At 38.9% G+C, this 27,701-nt stretch overlaps 1 protein-coding gene across 1 annotated transcript in view; it reads left to right on the top strand.

The window, feature by feature from the left end:
* Positions 1-1,136: 1,136 nt before the first annotated feature.
* The window catches only part of ITGBL1 (integrin subunit beta like 1), a 131,365-nt gene continuing 104,800 nt past the window's right edge, over positions 1,137-27,701 (top strand). Inside the window, exons 1-2 of the mRNA XM_085057005.1 lie at positions 1,137-1,523; positions 2,806-3,017. Coding sequence (XP_084913131.1) covers positions 1,375-1,523; positions 2,806-3,017 — 361 coding nt within the window. The 5' untranslated portion in view covers positions 1,137-1,374. The remainder of the gene's footprint in view (positions 1,524-2,805; positions 3,018-27,701) is intronic.

The raw sequence follows: 27,701 nt of genomic DNA, 5'->3' as shown, positions 1-27,701 counted from the left end.
GGGTTTAACCTGTATATCCTCAGGGAATGTGTGTTTACAAATATGCTAGAGCAGACTTTGTCCAGTGTCTCCTTTTGTGTTTTGGTAAAATTTTACACTCCAACAGAGTGGGTACTTGACTGAAAACAGGCCCCAAACCAGACTTTAAAGGCTCCTCTGTCATCTGTAAGGCCAGCAGAACAAAGTCAAAGGCTTGATGCTTTTTTTTTTTTTTTTGAAGGAAGAGTTATGTTAGCAGGAATGCTGTGAATTGTACCCTTGAGTTCACTATGTAAAATGTAAGGCACCTACTTAAACTTACAGGAAAGGCAGCCTCTGAGTCACAGAATTTTAACTAAATCTTAAAATGCTTTCTGGAACAGTATAATCTGTGGGATATTAGACATTTATTATGAAATTAAAACAAGAGTTGTCCATTTTGAGAAAACTCAAGAACACTCAAAACCAAATCTCACTCAAAAACAAAACTCAATTTTTAATCTCCAGTATAGGGTTCAAAACCAGTGAAAGCTTCTTCTGACAGCTGCCTGCTTTAAAAATCCATATGAGAGTGTGTGTAGACTAGGACACCCATAACTTACCATCTTTTGTGGTCAAAGTTTGTTTCTTTAAGAACTTTCCATCCCAGGGAGTTATCAGGCAATCAGCAATTTCCCAGGACAGCCACAGGCTGTCTGAAAAACTTTTCCACAGCATAAACAAGTGCACGTGGCCATTTCTGCCAAAGTTGATTCATTTGGAGAGACTATCCCTCCTTTTAGCTTAGTTTTAAAGCAATTCAAAAATCTCCCACTGCTGTGATGAAGTATGGGACTGTGTGTTTTAATAAGGCATTAGGAAATGGCTGACTATTAATACTTTTAATGTGCGGTCACTCATGCTGGTGTGGGTTGGCAGCCTGCAGTGTCGCACGGCGCAGTGACGTGAGCAGGTGACCTCAGGGGAAGGAGGGAAGGGATGGACCTGGGGAGGCAGGCGCCAGGGAGGTGCTCCAGCACTCAGGCAGGGATGCTGCAGCTGGGGAGCGCTGGTCCTGTCTCTTCGTAGGTACAAGTTTCACAGATTATCCCAAGCAGCCGTCTGTCAAAGGACAGGGGCATACACATACCTCAAATATTTACGGTGCCTGTACTTTGAGAATGAGACAGTTCCCTCACATCTGTGAACGGGCCACTTTTAAAACATCAAAATAAACCATCTGGCTGCGCAACTGTTTCTAATTACTTCCCTGCCTAGACTGTAAACTTCGGGGTTTGGCACCGGCCTCCTTCCCAGAGTGCTGCCCAAATCCCGCTCCCAGGCAGCTAATCAGAGCCACTGCAGCACGGGGGGAGCAGCGCTGGAGCCGGGCTTGTCCAGCTCGCAGCTCTCCGCATGCCTGGCGGCTCTGTCCGGCTGTCTGTCCGCCCGTCTGCAGGAGCGCTCCAGGTGCGGCGCGGCGCAGCTCGCACCATGCTCGCACAGGCGCTGCTGCTGCTGCTGCTGTTGGTCCCCGCGCTGCCGGCCGGGCCCCCGGCCCTGCGGTAAGTGTGGCTCTCAGCTCTCACGGGGGGTTGCGACTGATTCTGAGGAGTGGAAGTGTGGAAGAACCCCAGCAGTGTGGAAGCTAGGGGTGCGGAGAGAGCAGTGGAGCAGTTGGTTGGCTCTTCCTCTGCCTGCTTAAAAGTCACACTGAGGGAAGCGCTCTGGGTCGCTGGGAACCTCAACAAGTAGGTGCCTGTGCAGATTGTAGAGTTATATGCAACAGTGTATTTGATGCCCAAGATGCACACTTGGAAAGCAGTGAAGGGGGATGAGCTGAATAGGGATGACTCTACACCCAAACCTTTAAATTCTGCTGCCTGAGTGGAGCAGGCACCTAACCACAGAATGCGGCTTATTGCTGCACTTCATTGCAGTGGCACAGCGGAACAGCGAGGCACACTGCCCTTCGCTCTCCACCTCCACCACAGCCAGCATCCACTGGCTCCTTTGCTCCAGAGCCTTGCAAAATCTACTATCCTGAGAAGGGCAAGTTCTACTTGTCTGCACCTTCAGTATTCCTTAGCATTGTGAATACCTATTTTTGGCCTGAGCAATCCTTTGTTCTTTTTTTCCTACAATTCAGCTCCTGGTGAGACAAAATATGATTTTCCTGAAGTATGTCCTGAAAGTCCTAATCTCCATGTGCTCCAGTGCATGGTACAGTTGCATGGCAGAGCTGCAAATCTACAGATCTAGCATTGGATTCTGCTAGCTTCACTAGAACCGCAGCCACAAACTACACTGTTGCATGGAAAGCAGTGATTACATCGGTTTCCTTTTCCATTGAAAGCATGGATCGTATATGTCTGACAACCGGAAGGATTACTTTGGCAAACATTTTATTACAATCAACCATAAGTTTGCTTTTTGATATATATTCCTATTATGCTACCCAGATGTTTGGACGTATATGGCATCTTGAAACTTTTTGAAATAATTGGGATACAAATGTTTCATGATAGATAATCAAACTATACGTGTCTATGCATATATACCAGATATGCCTGATGAGAAAGTAGGTGAGCCTAATGTAGTTAAAAAGGTAAGTAAAGTAAAATACAAGCATTCCGGCAGATAGCAATGAAATTTCTGATGAAAATGAAGGAAATTGGGTGATTTGAGGTAAGCCACAATTTCCAACCGTAATTAAAGAGTTGATATGAGCAATATTCTGGTTATTGGCTGAAGCCAGTGGCAGGAGGGTGGTTTCCCATGAGCCAAGCTCTCATCGGCTCTGACCCAGCTTTGACCGCAGCTTATTCTGTTTGCTGTCCCCCACAGGAGCGGTTTGGCTATTCCCAGCTCCTGCCGTCTGTCCCGGGCCGAGTCGGAGCTCAGGTGCCACGTGCCAGGGGGGAAGCTGTGCAATGACAGAGGCAGATGTGAGTGTGGGGTCTGCGTCTGCCAGGTGACTGAGACTGGCAAATACTACGGTCCGCTCTGCGAGTGCCACGACTGGGTGTGTGAGACCTACGATGGGAAGATCTGCACTGGTAAGGAAGCCCCGGTGATGACACAACCTTAGAAACTTAGGAGTATATATTAAAATCAGAATTATGTTTGGAACACAGCACACTGATACAGTAGAGAGGTGATTATGTGTGGGTCGCTGAACCATGACTCTGAACTGAATTGTGGGCACATCCAAGGATTTTGCCAGATTAAAGGATACCTGTTAAAGGCACTGTGTCTGCCATAAAATGGGACTTTGTCTAGAGCAAGCTTCATCTGCATCAGGGGCAAAAGCAGAAGCTTTGGGTTGGAGGCTCTGCAAACTGTGTTTTAAATCTAATACAGAACACAATATTGCTCACAGTTTTTATCTCTTTCTTCATTTGAAATGCTTGCCTAATGATGGCTTTAAACTATCTCCAAACAATCAATTCTGTTCTATGATTATTTTTCTTCTCCTGCTATGAGAAAAAACGTATGTTGTAAGAGGTACAACACTTAGGGCATAGAAATACAAAAACTCTGTTTTTCTCTAAGTAATGATAATACTTTGCAAATAGAGACTTAAAACAATGTAATTGTATTGTGGTTTCAGAGATTTCCCCACTGACACTGTATTCTTTAATAACACATTTCTGGAACAGAATTTAGTCCCTGCCAGTTGCTGGAACATGTCTCTGGGTTTACATCTAAACATTATCACTCTTTCATCTTTCCAGCTGTCTTTACTTAAGTTTCTGGGTTATTTTGGTCAGATTTTCATCTTTTTCTTTTTTTTTTTTTTTTCTTTTAAGCAGCTTAGACTAGGATTTTAGAAAAAAGCAGGGAGAAGAAATGCCATCGCATTCCTAAGGGGATTCAGCCTGGAGCTTGATGAAAGGGGCCAGAAGGGTACTTCATTTCTAGTATCCCTGCTTCAACAGCTTTACCAGATTCACAGAAACGTGTCATCTTTTCAGGCCAAAACCTGCAATTAGGTCAATGGGAATGTTACAGGAATTCTTTTAGTAAGAGGACAATACAAATGCATTCCAGCAGTTGGTTTGGCAAATATTGTTGGAAAAAAGGGCAACACATTTTAGCAACAATTTATCCAGGAAGTCCAGCAATAACATAAAAAGATCAAGAATGGGATTATGATTAAAAGATTTTTATTTGGCACCTATGACTTTGGAGTTCTGCAGAGAAACTGATTTATAGACTCTGCAGTTAGCAGTGTTAAGTCCCCCTATTCAAGAAATATCACAGCATTTCAGTGCTTTGCTGTCCCAAACATGATTTTTTGATTGATGGTTGAGTCATGAATGTTGCTGTTTGAGTTATTTGAGTCAAGAATGCTTGCTGTTGTTTCTGTATTGCATAAAGTGAAACTGAAGCTCCTTCAGTTTTAATATTCCTAATTCTGCTATAAATTCCACAATCATGTTCCTGTTAATTTCTTGAACAGTGGCTGCAGGTTTTGTCAGTGCTTTGGTTGCAAAGGGTGCTGACAGGATAAATAGAGACAAGAGATCTCTTAACAATATTTGGCTTTTGGGTAGCACTTCATGCAGAAGTTCAGATACGTGAATGTTAAGTGATTAAATGTTTTTTAAAAACCAATTTTCTGTACTTGTCATGTTGTCACTCCTAGCTGGAGTATTGAAGCCGTGTTACCACTGAGATGTGAAATAATTTGAATTCTCTCTTCTGGAAAAAAAATAAGTAGTAAAAAATTCAGTACAAAGTCCTGGGGAGGGAAACAACTGTGAAGGGTGCAGGAGTTTTACTTGCTTTGACAATTGTGCTGAAAGTCCAGCTGACTTTGTTCCAGCCAAGGGCTGCCCAGCACTGCAGGAGAGCAGCCTCAGGTAACCCTTTTGGGGCTGGGATCCAGGTGGTGAAATACCTCCTTTCAGGCTGTTCTTGTTTCCCTTTTCATTCCCCACCCCGCCCCCCGATTTTAGTCACTGAAATTGTGTGTATATGGGAGGAAGGGAGCATAGAAAAGATCAGATCTAGGAGAACTGGCAGGAGACAACATACAACAGGCCTGATGTTGTATGAATAATATTTTCCCCTACCAACTATTCAGTGAACTGTATGCACTGATGTTTTTTAACATTTACATCACCAGGCCGATTTCCAATGTATGACATATTTCCCTTTCTTTGCATTTTTGGGCCCATTTCTTGATTTAATGAGGAAATTGTGTTTCCTCCAAGTGAATAATCAAAATGTCTTACTGCAGTTTTACTTCTGTTTTCTGTCTTTTCTTTTTCATATTGGTATTTTGTCATTTGCTGTCCCATTACATTGCGGATCTCTCCTGATACAGACAACAGCAGTAACTGCCGACTGGTACCACGTGGAGAACTTCTAGACACTCTTTCAATATCCCTTTAGAAAGCCATGGTATTTGGGGCTAAAGCTGGCTAAAACAAGCTGCCATTCAAGCTGCCATAGTAATTCCTTTTTCAAGTGACTGATGTGTAATCACCAATGATGTTCATATTCAGAGATGGACAGGCAGAGTTGTTTGAGTCACGAATGCCAAAGATAGCTGTGTTTTCCTGCCAGTCAGTTCAGACATACCTCCACTTCCCTTGCCTGTCCCATGCTAAACAGAAGATTCGGTTGCTCAATATGCAGCTCATTATCTTAAAGGCACTGACGGTCGACTCAAATGCTGATGCACAAGGTGGTGGCAGGTATCATAAATTTATTATCCCCTGGTACACCTTTTTATACTTTTTCTTCATATGCATAACAGGTGATCCTTACTACATTACCGTTGGTCAGTAAAATATCCACAGGTGCCTTTTCTAATTAGTCATACATTTCTGCATTCTCTGCTTCATTCTCTAACAAAGTTGTTTATCTCTCTTGTTTGGGGGCACAGCTGTAGTTTATTTAGGTCTAGGTTGCCCTCAGCCTTTTCCTATCTTAACACAAGGCACTTTCTGTGTCAGATCCACTTTCTGGACAGAGAAGGCCTGAAGGTTAAAAAAAAAAGTCTGATGTACATCTGATTGATTTGCTTTTTCTAATAAACCTTGTATAAAAATGGGAAAGAGATTATGCCATGAGTAATAAAAAAGAGCAGATGCAAATGTTTCTGTCCTTTTGCTTTCCCTTGAGACTTCTTTGCTGTATTTCCTTCCCATTATGTTTCCAGGTGCTTTAGAGGGAGTTCCACTAATTTTTTTGCTTTTTATCCCACTGGGATTGATAAAGTAACAAGTTTACTCCTTATGGTGTCACAAACAAAGAAGAGAGAAACCAAGTACTGAGTCTGAATCACTGAGTCTCCTGTCCTCCTCAGTAGCCTTTTTATCTTCCTGATCTGTCATGGGGTCTAGAGGAAATCGAGTATATACTGCCATTCTCTTTGCAATGTCAGGGACATATTTATTTTATCTTTTGTTGTTGATCTTCAAGAAGATGAGCTAAGAGGAGGAAGACTGAATCAAAAACAATCAAATCCCCAAAGGATTTATGCTTCACTCAGAGCAGACAATATATTTGTTGCTGTTTATTTGCAGATAGTAGTTCTGACCTCAGACAGTTGCATACTGCCTCAGGCTTTCGTAGCATAAGTGGAGCCCATGTTGTGTGCAAGGGAAAGTGGAATACAGGACTAATTCCTGTCACATCACTGCTTGATACCTTTTTCTCTGTGGTTTGTCTTTTTTTCTTTTTTCCTGTAAAGCAGAAAATCAATTTTAGTGAATTTTTTAAAGTCTTTTTTACTGTGTCTGTGGTTAATGAAGATAGAAAAACTAAACTAAACATAGACTTCCGTGGCCAACTGAAGTGGGAACCCTTTAGGTGTTCTTAGAGCGTGGACCACGGGAACTGCTAGCTGGGACACGTGACAGTATGATTGCACTGCTTGTAGTTGGTGAGCTCAAAAGACATACAATTTGGTATCTGGCAACTTATGAAGAATGTTTGTCTTTGCTCAGAACTATATTCGTTACCTTTGGTTTTTTCATAGTTTTTAGGATTTTATAAACCATTTTTCTTTCAAACTGAACTAACTTTTACACCTACTGAAAAATGGTGGCACAGGGTGATTTTCCATAAGCAGTTGCTGTGGAGCTTTCATTGCTGCTGTTCATGCCAGTGAAAGATTTTTCTGTTTCTTTCTCCAAAGCTGTGGTTGCTGTGGGTGCTGTACCTATTTTAAGACAAGTTCAGCGATGTAATGGCAGTGTTAGTTGTAGGTTTTCACAGCCAGAGGTGTTGTCATAAGTAACACGAAGGACAAAAGCATGTAAGTGCTGTTATTTTCTGATCTGTAAGGTTTTAAACTATGCAGAGAGTATAAGTGAAAAATTAAATTGATGAGGAGTAGATGTAGAAATAAAAAGATAAATCCAAATTAATATATTGATGTAATACGTAGCTATGCATCCATGTGAGTTTATTGGATGTAGGGTCCTATATACCAGTTTGAGAGAGTTGGGAAGTTGAAAATGGAATTTGAAGGACATTTTGAGCTGAGGAATGCTCGTTGCAGAGAAGCTGAATAGTGTCTTTACGCAGAGCTCTCGAAGTTGAGTTGGAAAGACTCTAACAACTGTGCTTTTGTATTCATACTGAAGGGAGGTCTGACACACTGATTGTTCATTGAGCAGCATTTCTTGCTAAAAGTGTGAAGAAAAGCCAGCCTGTGACCTGCATTGATTGCCATTTGATCCAAAGTGAAATTCAAAGCCCTGGATTTTGAGAACAAGTGTAAGCCTCTTCACTGTCAGAGGCCATGTTTGCAAAGATTCATCTGTGGTACATGTGGCCATTGGAGACAGAGCCTCCTACAAAGACCAAGTTAAAAATAGGGCAGGAGGCTACTGAAGAAAATAGAGGTTGCAGTTCTGCTTTGACCTGGTTTGCTTTAGTCCAGATTCCAGGACTTGGCATTTTGTGACATTTCCTCCCAGAGCAGGGGTGTGTAGGTGTGATAATAGCATCCATATTCATCTCAAAACAGGTTCCTCAGGTTCCAATAGAAGTGAAATCGTGCTAGCATAGACCTCATTGCAGGTGCATTGCCTTGCTAAGTGCACAAAGTCCCGGCAGACTTAGAAAGCACAAACTAAAGCCTGCATTATTCTCAACTTTATGCTGTTGGTACCTGATCTAGGTAAAACCAAGCAGCTTGATATATTGACAGTTGCTGTAGTTCCAAATGCTGTGTGTGTGTTCATAACAGTGGTGAGTGAGGCAGGAGGAAGCTTAGACACAAAAACTGCAGGGGAGATTAATGGAAGGGAAGCATTTTAAAAGTTACTTAATAAGTGATATGTAGCTAGTTGCATAGCTCTCATTTTGAGCATTTTTATCTATAGATACTACTGATGGAATATAGATGCTAGTTTAAAAAGTAAAAGTTAGTGTGCTGGGCATGTGGAAGTGAAAGGCTTTTACAGCACCTAGCAGACCTGGAATGTAGCCCCTCAGGCTGTCACCAACAGCAAAATAAGGTGGGGAGCAGCGTCTCCTTCACCTTTTGTCCTTCTGTAGTCTGGGGTGACAAACTTATCCATTGCACAGCAGAAACAAACTTTTGTGCAAATTTTGTCAATGTAAATAAGTGTTTTGAAGTGCGTTTGAATTTTTAATTATCAGCTCTTCACAGGCTGATAATGAACTGAAGTATATTTATATTTATTTGAAAGAATGCTCTTTATGAAAAAATGGCTTACATAGGCTGTGTCCTTCTATTAATGTTTGTGTTTCAGTATCATTATTATGAAAAGGATATGGTGAATAGAAAGTAGGTAGTGTATTTAATGTTACAGAAGTGTTTATTAATGATTTTACCTGCTTCATCAGTGGATAGGTTTCAGTGTGTGTTCCCGTGACAGCCGTTTTCGAACAAACTGGCTGGCTTGGTAACATTTTCTGTGCTTATTAAAGGTTTTATTGTTGGTAGCTGGTCCTGTAAAGGACTTCAAACAATCCATCACTTATGGCACTGGACTGCACACCTTTCAGTGTTAGCGTTCTCAAGTAGTTTGTCCTGACAAAGAACATGTCGCTGATTAAAAAGATTCCCATGATCTTTTCTAGAAGGAAAGGATGCGTTATTAGCGCTGTCCAGGAAAAGGGGCAATTCATGCCTAAAAATACTGGAGTTTGAATTTTGGCATGCGAAGAAGGACCCTGTATAATATACCAGAACTTACCTGTTTTCTCTGGAGGATGTGGTGTTGAGGCCATGTTTCTTTGTGGTGTACCACGGTTGTATTGCTGGAATGAAATTTCCTTTGGAGATGGAAAGACTATGAAGGAAAAAAAAACTGTCCTTCTTTCAAACACTATTTTAAAACGTTATTTAAAGGCTTCATTTGTTAGTGGTGGAGGAAGTAATTTTTGCAGATAAAGGCTTGTGTACATTCAGTGCATAGGGAGTGGGCTGGAATACCAACTTGAGCAGTGACGTGTCCATATCCTTATATGTAAAAGAATAAAGATTCAAGAGAGTTTAACTGGAGTTGCACCTGTCCCCTTTCTTGAAAGAGCTGCTTTGCCCTTCTGCCTTTCCACTTGAGTAGCATCAGTGATATAATCTGGGACACCTTCTTGTCAGTGAGCTAAAGAGTGACAGTCAGAGTTTTTGGAGGCATACCTGGGGCATTTTTATGGGGAAGGTCACTGGGAGTGCCAACTCAGGCACTGTCAGGAGTGAGCTAAATAGTAACTTTATGATTTGGAAAACATCATAGCCAAATACTGTTGCCATGGCAGCTCCATGCAGCAGCAGATGTTCCATCTGGAGCACCTGGTCACCGTGTTTTGTTCCTGGGGGCAATACTGGGGTGGGGAGATATGTGAGTGGGCTGGGGGAGAATCCTCCTGTGCCCCAACAGACTGCCAAAGTCTACCTTTCTCCGGCATGTTTTTTCCAGTCATCTGCCTCCAGCAGGTCCTGTACTGTCTTTTAAACAAGGTGGTGTCTGTAATTTTAAATATTGGGGATGTTAGCTTTTATGATCCACAGTTAGAGGCTACTGAACTTGAAAATAGCTCATTTAAGTATTGTTCCTGTTTTGCATGTAATTTCCTATTTAATTAAAAGGATGTATTAAAGTTATTTAAATCTTGAAGCTGTGTGGTTGACAACTAAGAAATGCTAAATTTGACTGTCTACCTTTATTGAAGATTCCTGTGCATTTGCACTAGTATGCATCTTTTAATTTTGTTTTTATTATGGTTTTCTCCAGGGAACTTATACATCAATGACAGGAAGAAAATGGTTGCTTCCTGGTATTTGAAATGGTTTAGTTTACTAACTTGGTAATGTTTAAAGCAAGATAAAAAAGTTAATGATTTACCTTAGTCCATTCATTTGCCCGAAATGTGGGGAACACACACGGCAAACAGTTTGGTAACACAGCAGTGTCAGTTAACACATGTTTCTTGCACCCCATTTCCTTACTCCGAGTGTTTTAAACAATATTTTGCAGAAAGTAACTGGACACTTGTGAAACTCAATGGTACATGTGGCTAGCACAAACTTTTCCTGTGAGAATTCTTTTCTCTCTTCTTCCTGTGTTTTATAAATAAAGGTAAAGTTTGGATGTTATTAAAAACAGTTTCTCAGATGTGGACAGCTCAGGCCTGGCCAATCAGGCCTAGGGGGAGGCTTCGAACTGACCAATCTGGGTGACCTTTGAAAAGTCTATAGAAGATGGAATTAAATAATAAAATTCTCTTCTTGATGCCACACTTTGAACCTGGGTCTTCTTACTCTGCTAGCGGCTCAACAGCAACAGGTACAAGCTCATTGAGTCTCAGAAGCCAAAAGCTCCTTTTCTTCAGAAAACTCTGTTCATCTCCACTTCCTGAAACATCCAGACTCATTGCTTGTCTATCCTTACCCCTTTGGAAATTACTGGATACAAGTAGAGCTGGTATATAATTTGAATGGCCTTTCAGCAGATGAAGATACAGGAGATTTTTTAGAGATGAATAGTGAGTGGTATTTGACTGTGAACAAAAGCTAAACTTATATAATCCAAACCATATCTATATCTGTATCTCCTGTGAGTTTGTGGTTCCTCCCCTACAGAAATGCAAGCCCCGCTTCAGATGTGGGGAATGTGTCTATGTCACTGAGCTGTAATGGTCACAGCATCTAGTTCTCATATCCATCTTTCTTTGCAGTTCTTGCAACAAGTGACTGGAAGATAATGTGTTTTTCTTCTGATTTTGAGGAGAGGAGAAGTTGAGGGTCAGAGATCAAAAATATACCTCCTGATTGTCTGAGGCTGATAGTGAGACTCAGAAGAGAATCCAATTATATGAGTCCTTCCTAGGGACTCTCAAACCACCAAGTTCCTATGAGGTGTAAGAATAAAATCTGTTAGTATTAAAACTATAAGTTAAGGCTGTGTCAAAACTACGTCTTTATGTTTCATGTTTACGTCCTAAAAATACTACTTCCTACAAAAAATAGTAATGTATTCTTTTTCCTAAGAACTACCTGTGGATTACATATGCAACAGTTGTTGATTTCTATGTGTATTATTGAAGTGAGAGCAACTTGGTTTTATGAAAACAGCCAGTGTGTTGTCAGCTTAAAAGTGTTCCACATACAAATAGGGAGGTGAATTTGTAGCAGGACAATGCCACAGAGAACTGTAGGTGCAGTGACATGTGTGGTAGATTGTGTTCCAGAGAACAGTCTTCAGAAGAGTGGTTTGAAAAGTCATGCTTTGGAGGATTACTGAAGAAGTTCAGACCTCTCACTTTAGGAACAGGAAAGAACTAAAATAGAGGACAAGCAATTTTATCTCATAAGCATACTTGCAGAAGGTCCAAATCATGCTGAATGGTGGTGATGCCATGACAAAAAGGCATATAAAAACATATTGCACTGTGGTTTCTCCTGAATGCTTTTGCAGAATTGTGCCTTTTAGTCACTGTGTGCTTTACATTAAAAAACCACAAAAAACTGTCTCTCGGAGCATACCACACTTTTACCCTGATGGTCTTGACTGATTCAGTCCTTCCTGAAACAGTTTTTAATAAATTGTACATCTGTAGTCTGACTCGCAGAGGTTAGGCTGAGACCTTCTGTTAGAGAAACATGGAAGTATTACAAATTTATTTAGTTTTTTTTCCTGGTGCCTTTGTAGTCAGGTAAATTATGTGGGAAGCAGACAACCAGTAAGAAGTATATTTAAAATCAAAAAGTGGTCTTGAAACACTTAATTGAGGTCTTGTTGTTGCATTGATGCTTGTAATGACTGTCTTTTGAAATAATTTTTTTCAGTCTCACTTCTGTTTCAAGCCACAGATAGTCCTCATCAAAAACACAGCAAGCTCCCAGGCTGTGCTTAGGAAAAATCACTTACATCCAGTTTCTCTGGATGGGAGTTGAGAATGTAGAAGCTATTGCAATTGAGCACAACTGCTCTCCATTTATGTGAGTTTGCCTGCAGTTGGCATTTGTAATAATCCTTTTGTCCACCAACTCCAGATACAGTGAACTTTTCTTCTCTTTCTAGAACATGTTCGTTTCTCTTTCACAGGGCTGTAGGGCATGATCCTACAGTGAGAAGTACTGGAACATTTCTTCCTGTCTTTTTTCCCCCCGAGGCTGCTTAATTAATTGAGGCATAGCAGAGAAATGTTAGAGCATATCATTGGCACTGGTCATAAACAGAGTGACTTAACTGTGGCATGAATTTCTGTATCACAATAAAAAATAATTGTCTCAAGATTTATAATGCTTAACTCCCTACCAGCTTTGTGTATGCGATGCACAAACACAATAAAAAAATTGATTGGAGATGGGGTTGGTAAAATTACCAAGCCCCAGTCATGTACTTAGATCTAGGAGTGGATTCTGTCATTCATCTCTACTCTTCAGGTTCAAAATATATTTTAATAAAAGCAGACGGTGTGGCTTTTTTTTCTTTCTTTTTTTTTCCCAAAGCTACACAGAAGCCACTGTTTTCTGCTGACAGAAGTCTAATGAAATCAATAAAGTTAGGCCAACAGAGAATTGGTCTCACAGCAATTCTGGCCCTTGTTTGGCCAAAATCTCTAGGTAACAGCAGACAAAATTACAACAGCAAAATATAGACCAAGTCATTTACCTGGTAATGGCAAAACAATAGTAACAACAATGACATCTCCAAAGTTTTAAATGCTTTTAAGCTTGACAGCATTTTACATTATTTTCTGTTTTGGTTTTCTTCTGTGTATTGTGCTACTTTAAAGAGTTATATGTTACTTAATGTTGGTTTGACAGGACGTTTACCAAAATAATTTTTCTCCAGAGTGTCAGAGCTGGACTTAGCAGGAGTGAGAGTTGTGTGTGAAAACATTTTGATAAATGAAAAGCAATCTTTCAAAGATTTAGACTCAGTTGTATAAATGAAGGAATTATTTACGCTGAGAGAACTATCCCAAGTTTTATTAAATGGTCTGCTGATTTGGAAAGTCACAATAAAATTAAGATTCTGTAATTGGATGAGCAGGGTAAGTCTCAACCCCCTCTCCTCTCACCATCATAATGCTTTTGTGTATGACTTCTTGTAAATGAGGAAATTCCATTCTAAATGTCTCAACTGCTTTAAATGTATGTCTGCTACACTCACATCCAGGTTATAAAAAATTTATTTACAGATAATGTCCAGAAAATACAGCATGATTTCTCTGTAGGTGGTTTCAAAAGGTCATATCACAAGAAAACTTCTGAATGAAGTTCTTGCTGATAGTATCTTGAAGGATAATATTTAAGTAGTACAGTGACTACAGACTTCCTTTTATTTCATGTGTGCCTATCAAAGAAACTCTGAGGTTTTTAAAATAATTGTACTCAAACATAATTTACCAAGCTCTTTCAAAACAAGATCATAATTCCTTCATGTGGGCTTCCAGTTCTCTGTATTTTTGTGTTTCAGGTGTTTTCTTGGCTTTTCTTCCATCTGTTTCTGCATGAGCCATAGTTGCCACCCCCACTCTCAACATTTTGGTTATCTCAAATTGCCAGGTTTTTTACTGATTCCATTCCCACTTCACAGAGCCTTTTGTGCTTTTTGGGTGGTCTCTATCTGGCTCAGTTCCTTGGCACTGCTCCTCCTAGTTTTCCTAATCCATTCCTCTAGCTCATCAAAGAACAATTGTGAGGACCTGGGTGGAAGTCAGATCCACCTTGGCTCTCTTTACTACCCTGGTGGCTCCTTCACCAACCAATATGATCTCTGCTCTTGTGTCCCAGGAATCTTAAAGGAGGCAGATCATCAAGAGGAACTGAACTGCCTTGGGTGTTCACAGACTTTGTAGAAGTTAACCACAGTAAAATGTAATTAAACACTGTTTCTTAGCTCATACTTTGTTCAGGTGTTGGTAAGGGTGCTTGGTAGGATATGGATCTAAACCACTTCTTAAGAAGAAAGTTTCTTAAAGAAACTTTAAGCATAAATCAGGTGTACACTCCTGTATCATCATTTCTACTTGCTTCACCCCTTTATCCTCCCTGAGATAGGTGGAACAGCCCACTGAAATGTGAGAGTTTATTTTAGTTTCTCCAAACAATGTTTATTGTGCTTCTTATTCCTGAGAGATGGAATGGTTTTGACCATAGTGAAAAGCTTGTCTTAGGGAGACTGCAGAAACTCTGTGGCTGGGGGTTTAAGAACAGGTTGGACAAGTCAGGAAGCATCAACCTTTGTGACCCCAGACAAGGAAGTGAACCAGCTTCACACCAGCTTCCAGAGGTCTCTTTAAGGCTGACTTTTGTTGATGCTGCTGTGAAATCAAGTCTCAGTTTGATATTCTGCCTTAATGAGGAGGATCTGTGGTAGTATAAGCATAGTTTTTGTCCTGCTATTATGTATCTAAATGTAGTAATTTACTGAAATAGATGCATAACCATTGCTTTCAATGTGTTAATATTAAGACCTTTCATTTTCTGCAGTATTTATAATACTTTACAAAATATGAGTGTCTGTTTCAAGTTTTTAAATAACCACATTTTTAAATGACCACTGCTGTCTCTCTAAGTAGGAATGATTCTGAGAGCAAGCTTGCTTGTATAAAGTTTAGGGATATTTTCAGTAGAGAGACATAAATTAATATTTCTCGATATAAGTGGTGGATGGACCTCTGTAACAAGTTCAGAGTCATGAAAAACGTATTTTATCCAACCCTTGCAATTTGATGGAAACATAACAGTCAAAGCATTGAACAGAAACATTTCTATTTTTTAATTTGCTGTGTTTTAAAAAATGAATTGTTAGTCGACTACTGACCTTATGGAGTTGTGGCAAAATTAATAACACCAAGTGAAAGTGAATGGTTGCCCTGCAGTTCTATGTAAACCAATATAGACCACATCAAAAATTATATTCTAGAAGCTCCTAATCCTTGTTGGGTCTATTAAACAACAAATAACATAATTCCTACTTAAACAGTAGCCACATCTGTTCTTCATTTTTCACTGGAAGCAAATAGGTAAAAATGTTTTGTCAGATAATGAAACAAGGGAAGCAAGTAGTATTACATTGCCTTTTTTTTAACTGCTGCCATAACAATGTGTATCCCTGATATTGTCTCAATCCATAATTATGCCCTCTATAAAGTTAATTATTCTTGGACAGCAATGAACTGAACCCCATACTGATAGCTGAAAACCTTACTTAGATTTATGTCAAGTCAAAATATGTTGCCATTGTTGGAAGACAGCCCTTCCATCTACCTGATTTCTTTCATATCAGTGGTCATTGGGGAATTGCCCCTGCTGTTCTGTTCTTCACCTTAAAATCACCCATGTATACACAGGATAATTCTATATACACAGCATGCAGCACAGGTCTGTATGAATATTTCTTCTTCCTTCTTTCATTCTCTCAGTCTTTCTGCATTCCCTAGGCATATGGTATTCATCACACTTGTTGTGCACATTTGTAGGAAGGAAGTGGGGAATTCCACCCCCGCAGAAAGCTTCCCCAGTCTTCTCCTTTTCTCCTGTATCCAATGAATGTGAAAACATTACTGCCTAGCTGCTTCTTTCACCCAGTGTCCCCCACATCCCCTTGGACAAGCCCTTCATGGAGCTGTGTTTTGCTCTGGCTGATACTGTGTCATTCAACTGTTGCTGCTGAGAAGCAATGATTTCAGAAATTGCTGTAAGGGAAGTATCTGCATTTCTGGACTGTGTGTTCTATAAAACCAAATAACTTTGTGGTGCTTAAAATTTTTTTGTTAGGTTAACCTCAGGAGAAAAGGAAGTGCTTTTAAGGGATGATGCTACTCTATCTGTGCTATGTGGCAGAATTGTCACCTCACCAGTGGTGATGGAAACTGATGTGGAAGAGTCCAGTAGTCTTCACATAATGGACATTTCCCCTGTACACTACTCTTCCCCTCTTGATCTGTCTTTTCTCCTTGTATGAGTCACATAAGTGGTTTTAAATGTCTTTCAGTGAGTCATACAGTTTTGCTAATTCTGTCCCTACTTTGATGTCACTATATACAGAGTCACTTTCTTGCCTAAAAGCTAACATTTCATATGGTCATCTACTTGACACCTTTATGATAAATACTTGCTTTCCTTAAGCAAACTTTTTTTTTTTTTGTCGTAGCAGTGTCAAAACCTCGAGCTCTTGTTTCTATTCTGAACTGTCAGTTTGAATTTTTAAATCCTTTCTCAAAAATGGATCAGACTGAGCATTACATTGGCTGCATACCTCCTAACACCTTCTGGCAAGCATCAGAAGCCGAGAGTTCCACTCTGCTGTGTCTTATTGCTTGGCTGAAAAAGAATCAAAATGCACATAGAAAATTTAATGTGGTGAAAGTGAGAAGAAAAGGATCAAAGGCTGGAAACAAATGTAAAGAGTTCATATACAAGTGGCAGCTGGAATGTCTGAAACCTCATGCAGTACAAAGTGTTCCTCAGAACAGGAAAATGTAGGTCTGTTATGGCAGCAACAGTTTTTAAAGAGTGACTTAATTTTGTGATGGCAAGATTAACAAAATTTCTAGCCTAATAGTTTCATTTTGCTTGCAAATGGGGAGACAAATGCCTGAAGACATTGTGCATGTGATATAGAAAGGAAAGACTAAACTGACAGATGCCAAAAATCAATAGGGAAATATTAACACCTTTCTAGGCAAACAGCTAGGTGGGGAAATCCTATTTTAGAATTTTAGATAAGCAAGATTTATTTCTAGAAAAAATGTGAGAGAGAGCCAAAAACGATGATTTGTTTGACTGCTGTGTTGAAACAGATTGTATAAGCATTGTGAGATATGTTTTGATATTAAAATGAAATGAGTAAGGATGTGAGCATAGTTCAATATCTTCATTCCTTTTCCCCAGTACTGGATTCTTCCAAGGTAATGCTTTAATGATAAAAGCACTTTTGCACTCCTTATATCATAGAAATGCAATTTAAATAAAAATATTATTTTCATTCCTCACCCAAAATACTGGAATGTGTCAAATCAGCAGTTAAAAGTAATACTTGCACCATAGCTTTTGAAACTTAAAAGTTTGAAGACTTAATCAGATGCAGTCCGAACGCAATGGAGTGACTTGGTGAGCAGAGCATCACCATCTGAAAACCGAGAGTCATTACTCTGGTTTCTATAGAGACAAATCAGTGCAAAGACAGACTGACTTTTTTGTTGTTTTGTGATGTAGACCTTAAAACCCAAGTTTCCTTGTTTGGTAAATGGAATATAAGCATCTTTAATGCCTGTAAGGGCTGTCTGTCCTGCTGTTCTTGCTTGCAGTTTTTCTGTTGCTACAGCATGTACATTGACCAAGGGTACACTTTGATACACCTGGCTTTCAGACAGGTCCAGAGGCAATACAGCAAGACTAGTTCTGTAGGAGTTACTTGTCTACAAATGCATCTATAAAACACTTTTTTTTTCCCGTATAAGACATTGTCCTAGTGATGTGTAGAGATTTCAGTTAATCATTTCTGCTAATTTCCAAACATGTAATAGAAGGATGTGCTACAGAAGACTCTCTGAATATGGTGCATTGCATACAATTTATATCAGTTCAACTCTCAAATTTTGTGGTTTCTCTTAAATATATTTCCACCTGTGTTTTAATATGACTGAGAAATTTTATCACTTTTGCTGTTTTGGAAATAGTGTAAGAATGCTCTCTCATTTACAAATCCTGGACAATGAAAAGTTGTATTCTGTGCAAAGTTGTACAGTCTACTGAATAGGCTCATGGGCCTGTAAACATTTTAAGCTAGTATTGCCATGAAATTTCAAGACATATTTTTTGGTTCCTGAGTAATGAGAATTGGTCCTCAGAATCTCATAAACAACTGTGCAGTTGGTAAATGAGCAGGGAATTTACAGAAACACTTGCATTGGAACAAATTGTATAGATGATGCCTAGAGGCAACTGTTCATCCTAGGGGATGATCAGAAGAATTTAATCAGAGGATGAAAGCAAGGATGTTATCAGAGAGGATGAAATGAGGAAGAAGTAGGTAGGCATCGATACAGCTGTTGATAACTATAACAACCAGCAGTCATTTTGCTTCATTGCTCTGCCTGCTGGCAACTTTGCCTGCAGTGTTTGTAGTGGTCACAGTGAAATTAGCACATGCCAAAGGGAATTAGGTGCAAGTGGCAGAGGGTATATTGGTGTTTGTTTTTCAGACCGTGGAAATAACAGGGTGAGGAAAATAAAACTTCAGGAACATTACTGTGAGCTGTGCTGAGGGAATTTTCAGGCTCTTCTCGCTGCTATTGAGAGTAGCTGTCTTTGTGTCATGATTTTGATTATGTCACACACTCAGCATTACAGGCAAACTAAACTTCAGGATCAAAAGAGGAATTGTAGTGCTCCTTTCAGATGTACACATCCAGGTGTACTCCCCACCAGGGAGTATTAATGTCAGAATTAATCAGTTTTGTATTTTATTTTTTAAAGTGCTAGTTCTCATGGTCAAGCAGAAATTTTGTCATGAGAAAAATGTAAAAATGTATACACGAGTCAGAAACCTCTCTGAAGCAAATCCCTTTTTCTATATATTTACATTTTATTATAAATATACAATAATATATTTTGCCATCACAAAATTAGGCTTATATGGAATTCTTTTTCGCCATCTTTTTTAGCAGCATTTGATAAATGGTGAAAACAGAAAGAATGGTCTGGTTCACAGCCAGTTTACCAGAATAGAATTAGAGAATGGTTTAGGAAGGGACTTGTGGAGGTCAGCTGGTCCAGCCTCTTGCTGAAGAAAGGCTGTCTTCAGAGTTGCTCAGGATTGTTGTACACATGAAGTCAAAGTATGTCTATGTGACAAGACAAAGGAAAATCAGAAGTACAGATTAACTTCTGCTGAAAAAATGCTTAATTATCTGACTCATTTGACAAAAATTAGAAACAGTTAAAAATAATTTTTGACATGAGGAGAGGTGGCTTATGAAACTAGGCTGATTTACTTTGCCATTTTTTTAGTGAAAAGTATAATAATTTTTTTCTGGGAGATTTTTTTTTTAATCTAGTTTACATCAGGGAAAAAAACAGGCATGAAGGCAGAAAAGAAAAAATTATTGTGGATTGCCTTTTAAGGAAAGTCTATTAATTAAGGTAGTTCTGCCTACCTCATTAACACACAATCAGGCCATCTGCCCCAGGTTACTTTGTGTTCCTCATATTTCCTTGACCTCTCAAGCCACCAGAATACTTGGCTTTTGCCATTGAATATATGCTAGCTGATTGCACTTCTTGTTCCCAGGTTCCTCTGTGGAGTCTGTGATGCACTGTTGGGCATTTCCTGTTGGAAGATGAGTGGTGCATGACAGACAGCAGAGGGTTAAACTTGCTTAGTAGCGCAAGTAAGCAGTTTTGAAGTTTTAAGATCCTAAGAATTCATAAATCAAAGATACACTGAAGGAATGAACATGAAAATTTCATCATTGAAATGAAAAAAAATTCAAAAAAGGAAATTTGGGTTTATTGCTGGGGTCCAAATATCTCTCTGTTAATGTAAGATGAAGTCATAGAACTACTATCCATGTCTCAAACTTTGTGCCTAGTAAGATCGTGCCTGTATCAGGTTGGTTTGTCACTGGTCACAAAAGGCTTAATGACTTCAAGATTCAATTTCTGGGAGCTTCAATCAAAGGTTTTTTCTTAGCACCTGATTACAGCCTAGCAAAGACAGCTGCTTTGACATGGCTTAAAACATGATTAAGAATTGGAAGGTCTTGTTGCCCTGTCTCAATCTGACTGTAGGATAGGTTTAAGTTAACCATATGTCTCATCCTACCTTTTATAAATGGGACATAATTACCATCCTTTGGAAATAAAAGCTGTTTTACATGGTGGTTGAAGACTTCCACAGAACTGTTTCATGTTAAAAAAAATGCTCAGTCTGGTCTTGTCTATTAAACCCGATTTCAAGAATAAATCTGCCAGAAAAAAAGTTAAATAAAAAAAACACCTAGGTGACCCTTTGCTCTGTTCATCCATCCGCAGGGAAGTAAACAGTTTGTCTATGTTTGCCTGTCTCACTTATCTATTGCAGTCTGTTTGTTCTTCCTACCCTGTAATTACTCCATTGGATCTGCTGAAATATCCTCTGATTCACATTCAAACTATTTTCAGAAACACCCTTTAATACTGGCGTGATATTTCATTGCTCAGTAAATATGAAGAGGTGCTCAAGATTTGCTTTATTACAAAGTTCTGGATGGCACTGGGAACTTATTGCTGTGTGAAGCTCCAGTTTGGCAGCAACTAAAAACTGATTTCCTGACAAAACTAAATGCCAAGAGATGTAGGCAGGAACAGTAGGTGGCACAAACTTGCCCCTCCCCAGTACTAAGAAACAAAGTCAAGGCAGTCCCCCTTCAGGGGAATACTTTTAATTCTTTTTCTAATATTTTCGGGATATAGTGCTATCCTTGCTTCAGTATTATTGGATGTATGTTGTAATTTACTACTGGAGCTGACAGGATGCTCCCAGGGATTTCTGTGTACAGGTTTTTGATGTAAAATAGAGTGCTGAAAAGTTCTAGAATTAAAGTGTAGCAAAACCCTTGCTAAGCCAAGTAGTTACATTTAGAACCATCTCTTATCCTTGCCCTAATGTCATTTCGAAAAAAGATTTTAAAAGGTGCCAACTTTACATGTGAATCATTTGAATAAAACAAAGGTATGTTTTCCCCAGCTTTGATGAGGAAAGCAGAAACTTTGTAGAGCTCAAATACTCAGAAATCCATACTGCTTTTAATAACAAAAAGGAAAAAAAAAAGAAAGAAAAAACACTGATATTAACTTTAGAAGAACCAGTACTTAGAAAAAGGCAACAACAGGCTTTACAATATTGTCACTTGGGTGTCTTGAATGAAGAGTAATGAATTTATATGCAGATGCAAGATGCATATAGCACTTTTGGAAAATGTGTCAGACAGAAAACTATCAATAAACATGAACAACTTTTTAAAGGCCATCATTTAAAACTTAGGAGAAAGCTGGGTTTTACTATCCTCTAAGTAATGTATTTTCCTTGGATGCTGCTTTGTTTTATTAAACACTGACAGTTAAAGACAATTTTATTGTCCTCACTGCTGTCCGTCTAGTCACATGAAGCATGCTTTAAATTAAAATTCTGACTCTTGCCAGTTATATCTCACACTTTTCTTGGAAAAAGATATTTTCCACCTTACTTGTTTGAAAGTTGCTCTCTTTGTTGTGAACATAATTTGCATTGTTACAGCTAGGGTAATACCAGGAATTGCATATTATGGCATTTTTCACTGGATTATGCAAATAAAGACCAGAAAAATTTATCCAGTTTAGACACTCTAACTTTATAGGGGTTATTTGTTGTTTCTTTTTTCTTTTAAGTTGCATTTCCAATGCTTTTTACCTTATTAATTTAATATTTAATCTGTTTTAATGCAGATTAGGCCCAGGTTGGTTTTGTTGGTTAAATCTTTCTTCCATTTATCTCCTTGGCTGTTTCTGTAAGCTGAAGTTAAATGTAGTTGTATTTAGAAATATTGCTCTAAAGCAGTAATAAAATAATTTCCAGACAATATTAGATGCCAATAGAAATGAACAGAAAATGTAAAATTGGTCAACAGTCTAATTAAAATATATGTAGCATTCAGTCCTAATATTATTAAAACATCAAATACAAAATTATTGGCAAGTGTGAGAAAAATAAGTTCATAGGTCAAATAGTATCTTGGAAATGAAAGAATTTTAATGTTCTTCTCTGTGGTTTCCCTTTTCCCCTCATCCTATTCTTTCCCTCTAATTAGAAGATATTCTCGCAGAATTCAGTCAGGAGAGACAAAGATGAAACATAAATACTGAAAGACGTATTACCTGCAAGTTTAAGCAGTTTTGCTGTGTTAAGTTGTCTACTAACACTAAATCAAAATACTTGAAATAAAAAACAAAACAGGTAAATAGTATACAAGACTAAAAATTCAGGCAGTTTAATTTATAAGTTGCTTAAAAAAACGCCCACAACACTTTTTGATATCAAGAATTGTTCACAGGAGAGACAAGTAACACCTACTCCTATACTATATCTATTACAAATAATGTATCTGTCCCACTACTGCAGAATAATATATAATTAAACAGAACACTACCACTGTGACCAGCACCTTGGGAAACAATTTGAAAATAACACATCTTTCAAATATTAAAAGATGTGTTATTTTTGACTATGGTAGTTAAAAAATCTCTTATTAAGAACATGGTGGCAGTTCTTAGCACTGCTGAGTACTTTGGCAGAAAAAGCGAATTTGTTCAATGGGTACTAATGTTCTGTATTTGGAAAGAGTGACATGCTGTCATGTGATGATTACAAAGTACCATCTCAACCCTTTATTTTCAAGGGACAAATTAAACTTTTTTTTTTATTAGGAAAGAGCATTTTATAATTAAAATTAAAGCATTTAAAATTTAAGTTTGAAAAGTTTCCACACCAGACTTATAAGGTAATGCTCATCTTACACATTATTTTATTAGAACTAAAGAGTAATATATAATAGTAATGTTAAAAAACTCCAAATTGAATAATCCAAGTGACCCATAAGGTGTTCTAAGTTTGGGATGAAATAATAGAAGGACTGTTGTGGAATTGAGTTGATAAAGAATTAATGAATAAGAATATAATTTATAATTTTCAACCTGGTTTTATGGATTTTTTAAAATTAATTTTCTTCATGTTAAATTAATTCTTTGAAGAAATTACAAGTTTGGTTGTTCAAAGTGGTTGTTTAGCTGGGGCACCATAATTTCGTATGGTATTTGTTTTGTTACTGAAAGTCTTCCAATTTAGATGAAAATTTTACCATCCTTAATGTGTACATTAAGCAGTCTCAGAACCAGGCTCTTATTTTTGGATGGATTCACATTTTATTGATATATTTAGAGGGAGCTTCTACTAACAGTCACTACTCAATTTATTTTCTCGTAGGGACCTGCTGATTTAAAAAGGCATTGGATATTGATTACAGTTTACAAGACAGAGAGACTGGCAGAAGGGTTGATAAAGATATTTTGTAACGTTACTATAAGTACATAATCAAGGAAGCATTAAGTAGAACTGCAGGAATTCACAATTCAGAAAGAATGTGCAGTAAAGGAGAGCCTGAGCAAAAGGACTAAGACTAATGCACATGGTGGGGAGTAAAGATTGATTCCGTGGAGAAACTCAAATTTGATTGAATTAACATAATATGACTTGTTTTTGTTAAAGTGTATCATACCTCTTCAAAAAACCCTTTTTTGCATAGAGAAGAGATGACCACAGATGCATACTGAAAAATAAGTACATGTGATACCTTCACACAGCTCAAAAATTGTCTGCCCTTTGAAGAACTAGAAGGGTTTTCTTCTTCACAACACCACTGTAACTGGTTTGAATTGGCTTGAGTCACAGACCCCAGGGCTGAGCTGTCATTTTGAGTCAGCACCTGGAAATTAGTATGGAGCTACCTGGGACAAGAGTTCACAATTTTAGGTTGTGCCTGCCCTGCTTTGTTCACCCTTAGACAGAGGTATTATTTGCAGTTGCTATTCTTGCCTTTTCAGCATTGTGTCTGAAATATGTGGCATAAAATTCCTGTTTCCTTACCTCTGTGTTATAGGAGGCACCCTTCTACCTGCAGTCAGCTCAAAGGGCTGTATCACACAGCACAGCAACTCAAGTGAGTCACCTGTGAAATTACGGCGTTTTTTACTTTTCTTTGTCTTTAGCAGGGGTATACAGGGGGGCATAGTGGACACAATTTTGCCAGTCCAGAGCCAGGAGTTCAAGCCTTCAGCGTGGGTGTGCCTTAGACACTCTAGCTTGAGAGGCTATTCTGGCTCAGGTGAAGTGACTCTTCAGTCACAGATATGTCCTTGAGTACGTGGTCAAGTACCTCTGGCCTCTGCAGTTCAGGCTTAAAAATCTCCACTGTAAATATGAGAGTCTACTGAATGTACTCCTTTTTTAAGGAGAAAGCAACTTTACAGCGTTGCCCTGTAGATAGCCAGGGTTCTTTATGCTTTGTTTGCCCTCAGGGGATGCCTAAGTTTTGAGAGTCAGTATTAGGACAATCAGGGTATAAAAGACTAGAACAGTGATATGTCTAACACAAAGATGCTTGTGTGATCCATGTTCTGCTCATGGATCTGGTGTTTGATGATTAGGGGAAATGGGTCAAAAGGGCCAGGAAAACCCAAGGGCAGTAAAATAAGTGGCAAAAAGACCAGAATTTTCTTTTCATCACTAAATTTGTAATATTGACTTGGGGTAGGGAGTAGGAAATGTCCCAGTTTTAACAACCAGCATTCTCTTTTCAGAGACAGACATTAAATAAAGACTGCATCTTGCAAGGTTTTCATGGAAAGTGGCCAATGTGTGGACATTACTTGGTTAACTCACTAAAGAATCCTTGAAAAAATAGTATTTAACAACAGTTATTACAAGAGATGATTGCATCCTACTATGTTGTCTATAAATTCTTTGAGAAAGTTACTTGGCAGTATGAGCAGAGAGGAGAATACTGATTGAAATTGACCATTCACAGTGGACTCTCTGTGTGTATCTAGAAAGGTTGCACATTACAAATCAATTATGAATGTAATGAACTACTGAATATGAAAATTGGAAGCAAATATAAAACTGGATAAAAATAAACAAAAATTAACCTTAAATTTAATGTATGAACTGAGAAAAAAAAATAATGCTGAGGTAATAGAATTAATTTTTAGTGAACAATTATTTTATTTATCCCTTTGTGATTTTGCTATATACTTTAATTAGTTAAACAAGGCTAATGGATAAACTTTTAAATTTTTGAGATACTGTTCATTTAGATTCCATAGCAAACAGTGGAAAAACAAACAGTCTGACAGATTAGAGAAAGATTCTGAATAAATTAAATTGATGGGTTGATAGATGGGGACTGCTATTAAATCCTTTTAATGTGAAAAAAAACCCGGTAGGAATACAGAATATAATACAATGGTATCTGTTTGTAGGAAGCTTGTTTCAGAGCACAGGAGAGAGAATACAAGTAATGTACTACAGAAGCAAATAATGAAGTTGAAAATGCAGTTTTCAGGAGTGGTGGAATGAGGGGCAGTAGAAAACACTGCCTAGGGAGATATTCTGTGGTGGAAAGCCATCACTTCCCTTCCCAGCCAGGGTAAGTATGCCTGGCAGGCCAGCTTTGGGGAGGGCATTTTCAGGCTGCTGGAAAGGTTCACTGCATCATCTTCATCATCATCTCAATATCTCCCATGTTTCAGCTCAGAGGATCCTAGAGGTTTTTCCTCTGAAGTAACAGAAGCAGCTGTATAGTAAAGGTCCCAGCCAGTGACCTTTTCACCAACAGGTGGTGTTCCAGCCTTGCCTCAGGGTGAGTTTGTGCTTTCTGATTGAAGTGAGAAGGAAATGAAATCCTACTTGGGCAAATTGGAATTACTGGGTCCAAGCAGTACTTGCAGTTCCTAGGGAGAGGGGAAAAAAAAAAGCTTGTGGCATTTAAAACAGGCAAAAGCATTTTGTTAAGGAAAGTGTGTATTGGTTATTTAGGAGGTGAGAGTTTGTTAATGCTTTACAGACCCATGCCTCCCTTGGCAAAGAGATATTTACAAGGATATTGGGTAAAGTGTTTCCATGGCAATGCTCAGGCCTTTTGTCAGCATTTTTCAAATGAGGATAGAAAGGTACAACACTGGGCAGTACAGGGCAAACACTTTTGCTTCCAAGCACCCAGTGGAAACTGACCCTTCTGAACTTCTGCAAGGCATGAAAAGGCAAGAGGCAACAAGGTGGTGGCAGTGGGAGGCTTTTTGTAGGATTGCCTGTATATCATTCCAGATAGAAAACAGCTTGAGACTGCCTTTTCAGAGAGTTCAAACAGTAGACCTTTGATGCTGATGCAAGGAGAGAAGCCACAGAAAGAGAGGTAAAAGCTGCTTCTGTGAAGGAGTAACTGTTTAAACAATATATGTGAATAATGATTTAGCCAGATGGTTGCTGGCTGTTGCACTTGAGACCTGAAAAAAGTCTCATCCATGGAATTGGAGGGATAATTATGTACTCAAGTACATGCAGACAAGCAGGTAATTTGTATTTAACTGCATTTTTTTCCTCTTGTGAGAAGTAGTAATTCCAGTGCAGGTGGATGAAGGATGAATTTGCTTAGTGGCCTGTCCAGAGTTCTGAGATGTTAATCTCTTTTTTTTTTTCTTTTAATTCTTAAGCCTGAGTTGGCAATAGTCCTCCGCCTGATGCAGGCAAAACAAAGGACGTGTCCTGGAAGATTGTGAGGAGGAAGGACCCCTAAGTCCTCTGGAGATGATTGTGCCGTTAACAGTTCTGTAGACTTTTTGGATTTGCCCAAAATTTCTCACAATGGGGGCTGTTGGAATACTGTTACCTGGGAGCATCTCTGTGTGAGTGCTGACCCTGAAAAAATTTCTGTTAGTGAATGAAAGAATGTGTGTCTTCTTGGTGTCTCTAAATGCACAATTTAGAGTCTTGTTTAGTTGAACAAGTTAATGACATCAGTAGATGCAAACTTGGGAAAGTCACAAGTCAAACAGGAAAGAATGTTTTCACAAAAAACCTTCTTGTTTTGGATGCTGTGCATATTTTTATATTTACCAGAGATACACTTTGCACCACCAGCCTCTCAGTAGATCTTTGTGTCAGTTTTAGCTAGAATTTAAGTGAAAATGGATATGCAAATAAAATCTTGACATAAGCTTGGAAAACACTGAAGTGGTAGGTGCTGTCACAGCAGGATGATGGCAGTGAGACTGAAATGAACTGGGGACACCCTTTGAAAGAAGAAGCCAGGAATCATGACTTTCTTCAAGGTGCTCAGAGGCATTCTGCTAAGGAATATACAGGGCATACTCAGAGTTTTCAATGCAAATCAAGAATTTATTGATTCACTTATCAACCCTCGGGTGAATGATGGTGATAGGACTGCTTCTGTGTCAAGCTTAAATGGTAAGCACCCCTTTTTCATGATAATGAGCCATCAGCAAACTGCAGTAAAACCATGTGCTGGGTGCTGGTGGTGATGCACCACGGGACACAGTTGTTATCAGCACCCACTGGAGAAACTATTTCTGGAACATCAGAAGCCTTAGGCCAGATGATAGCCTAAGAGAGAATGCAGTTCTCTGTGTCTGGGGACACAGTGGATGCCCAGAGCCTCTTGCTTAGGCAGGGGAGATGGTGCCCTTGGCTGCAGTTGGA

The sequence above is a fragment of the Lichenostomus cassidix genome, chromosome 1, assembly GCF_008360975.1.
Source record: "Lichenostomus cassidix isolate B80296 chromosome 1, HeHo_3.0, whole genome shotgun sequence".
NCBI classification, from domain to species: domain Eukaryota; kingdom Metazoa; phylum Chordata; class Aves; order Passeriformes; family Meliphagidae; genus Lichenostomus; species Lichenostomus cassidix.
Note: the sequence above shows the minus strand (reverse complement) of the source record. Positions and strands in the feature narration are given on the sequence as shown.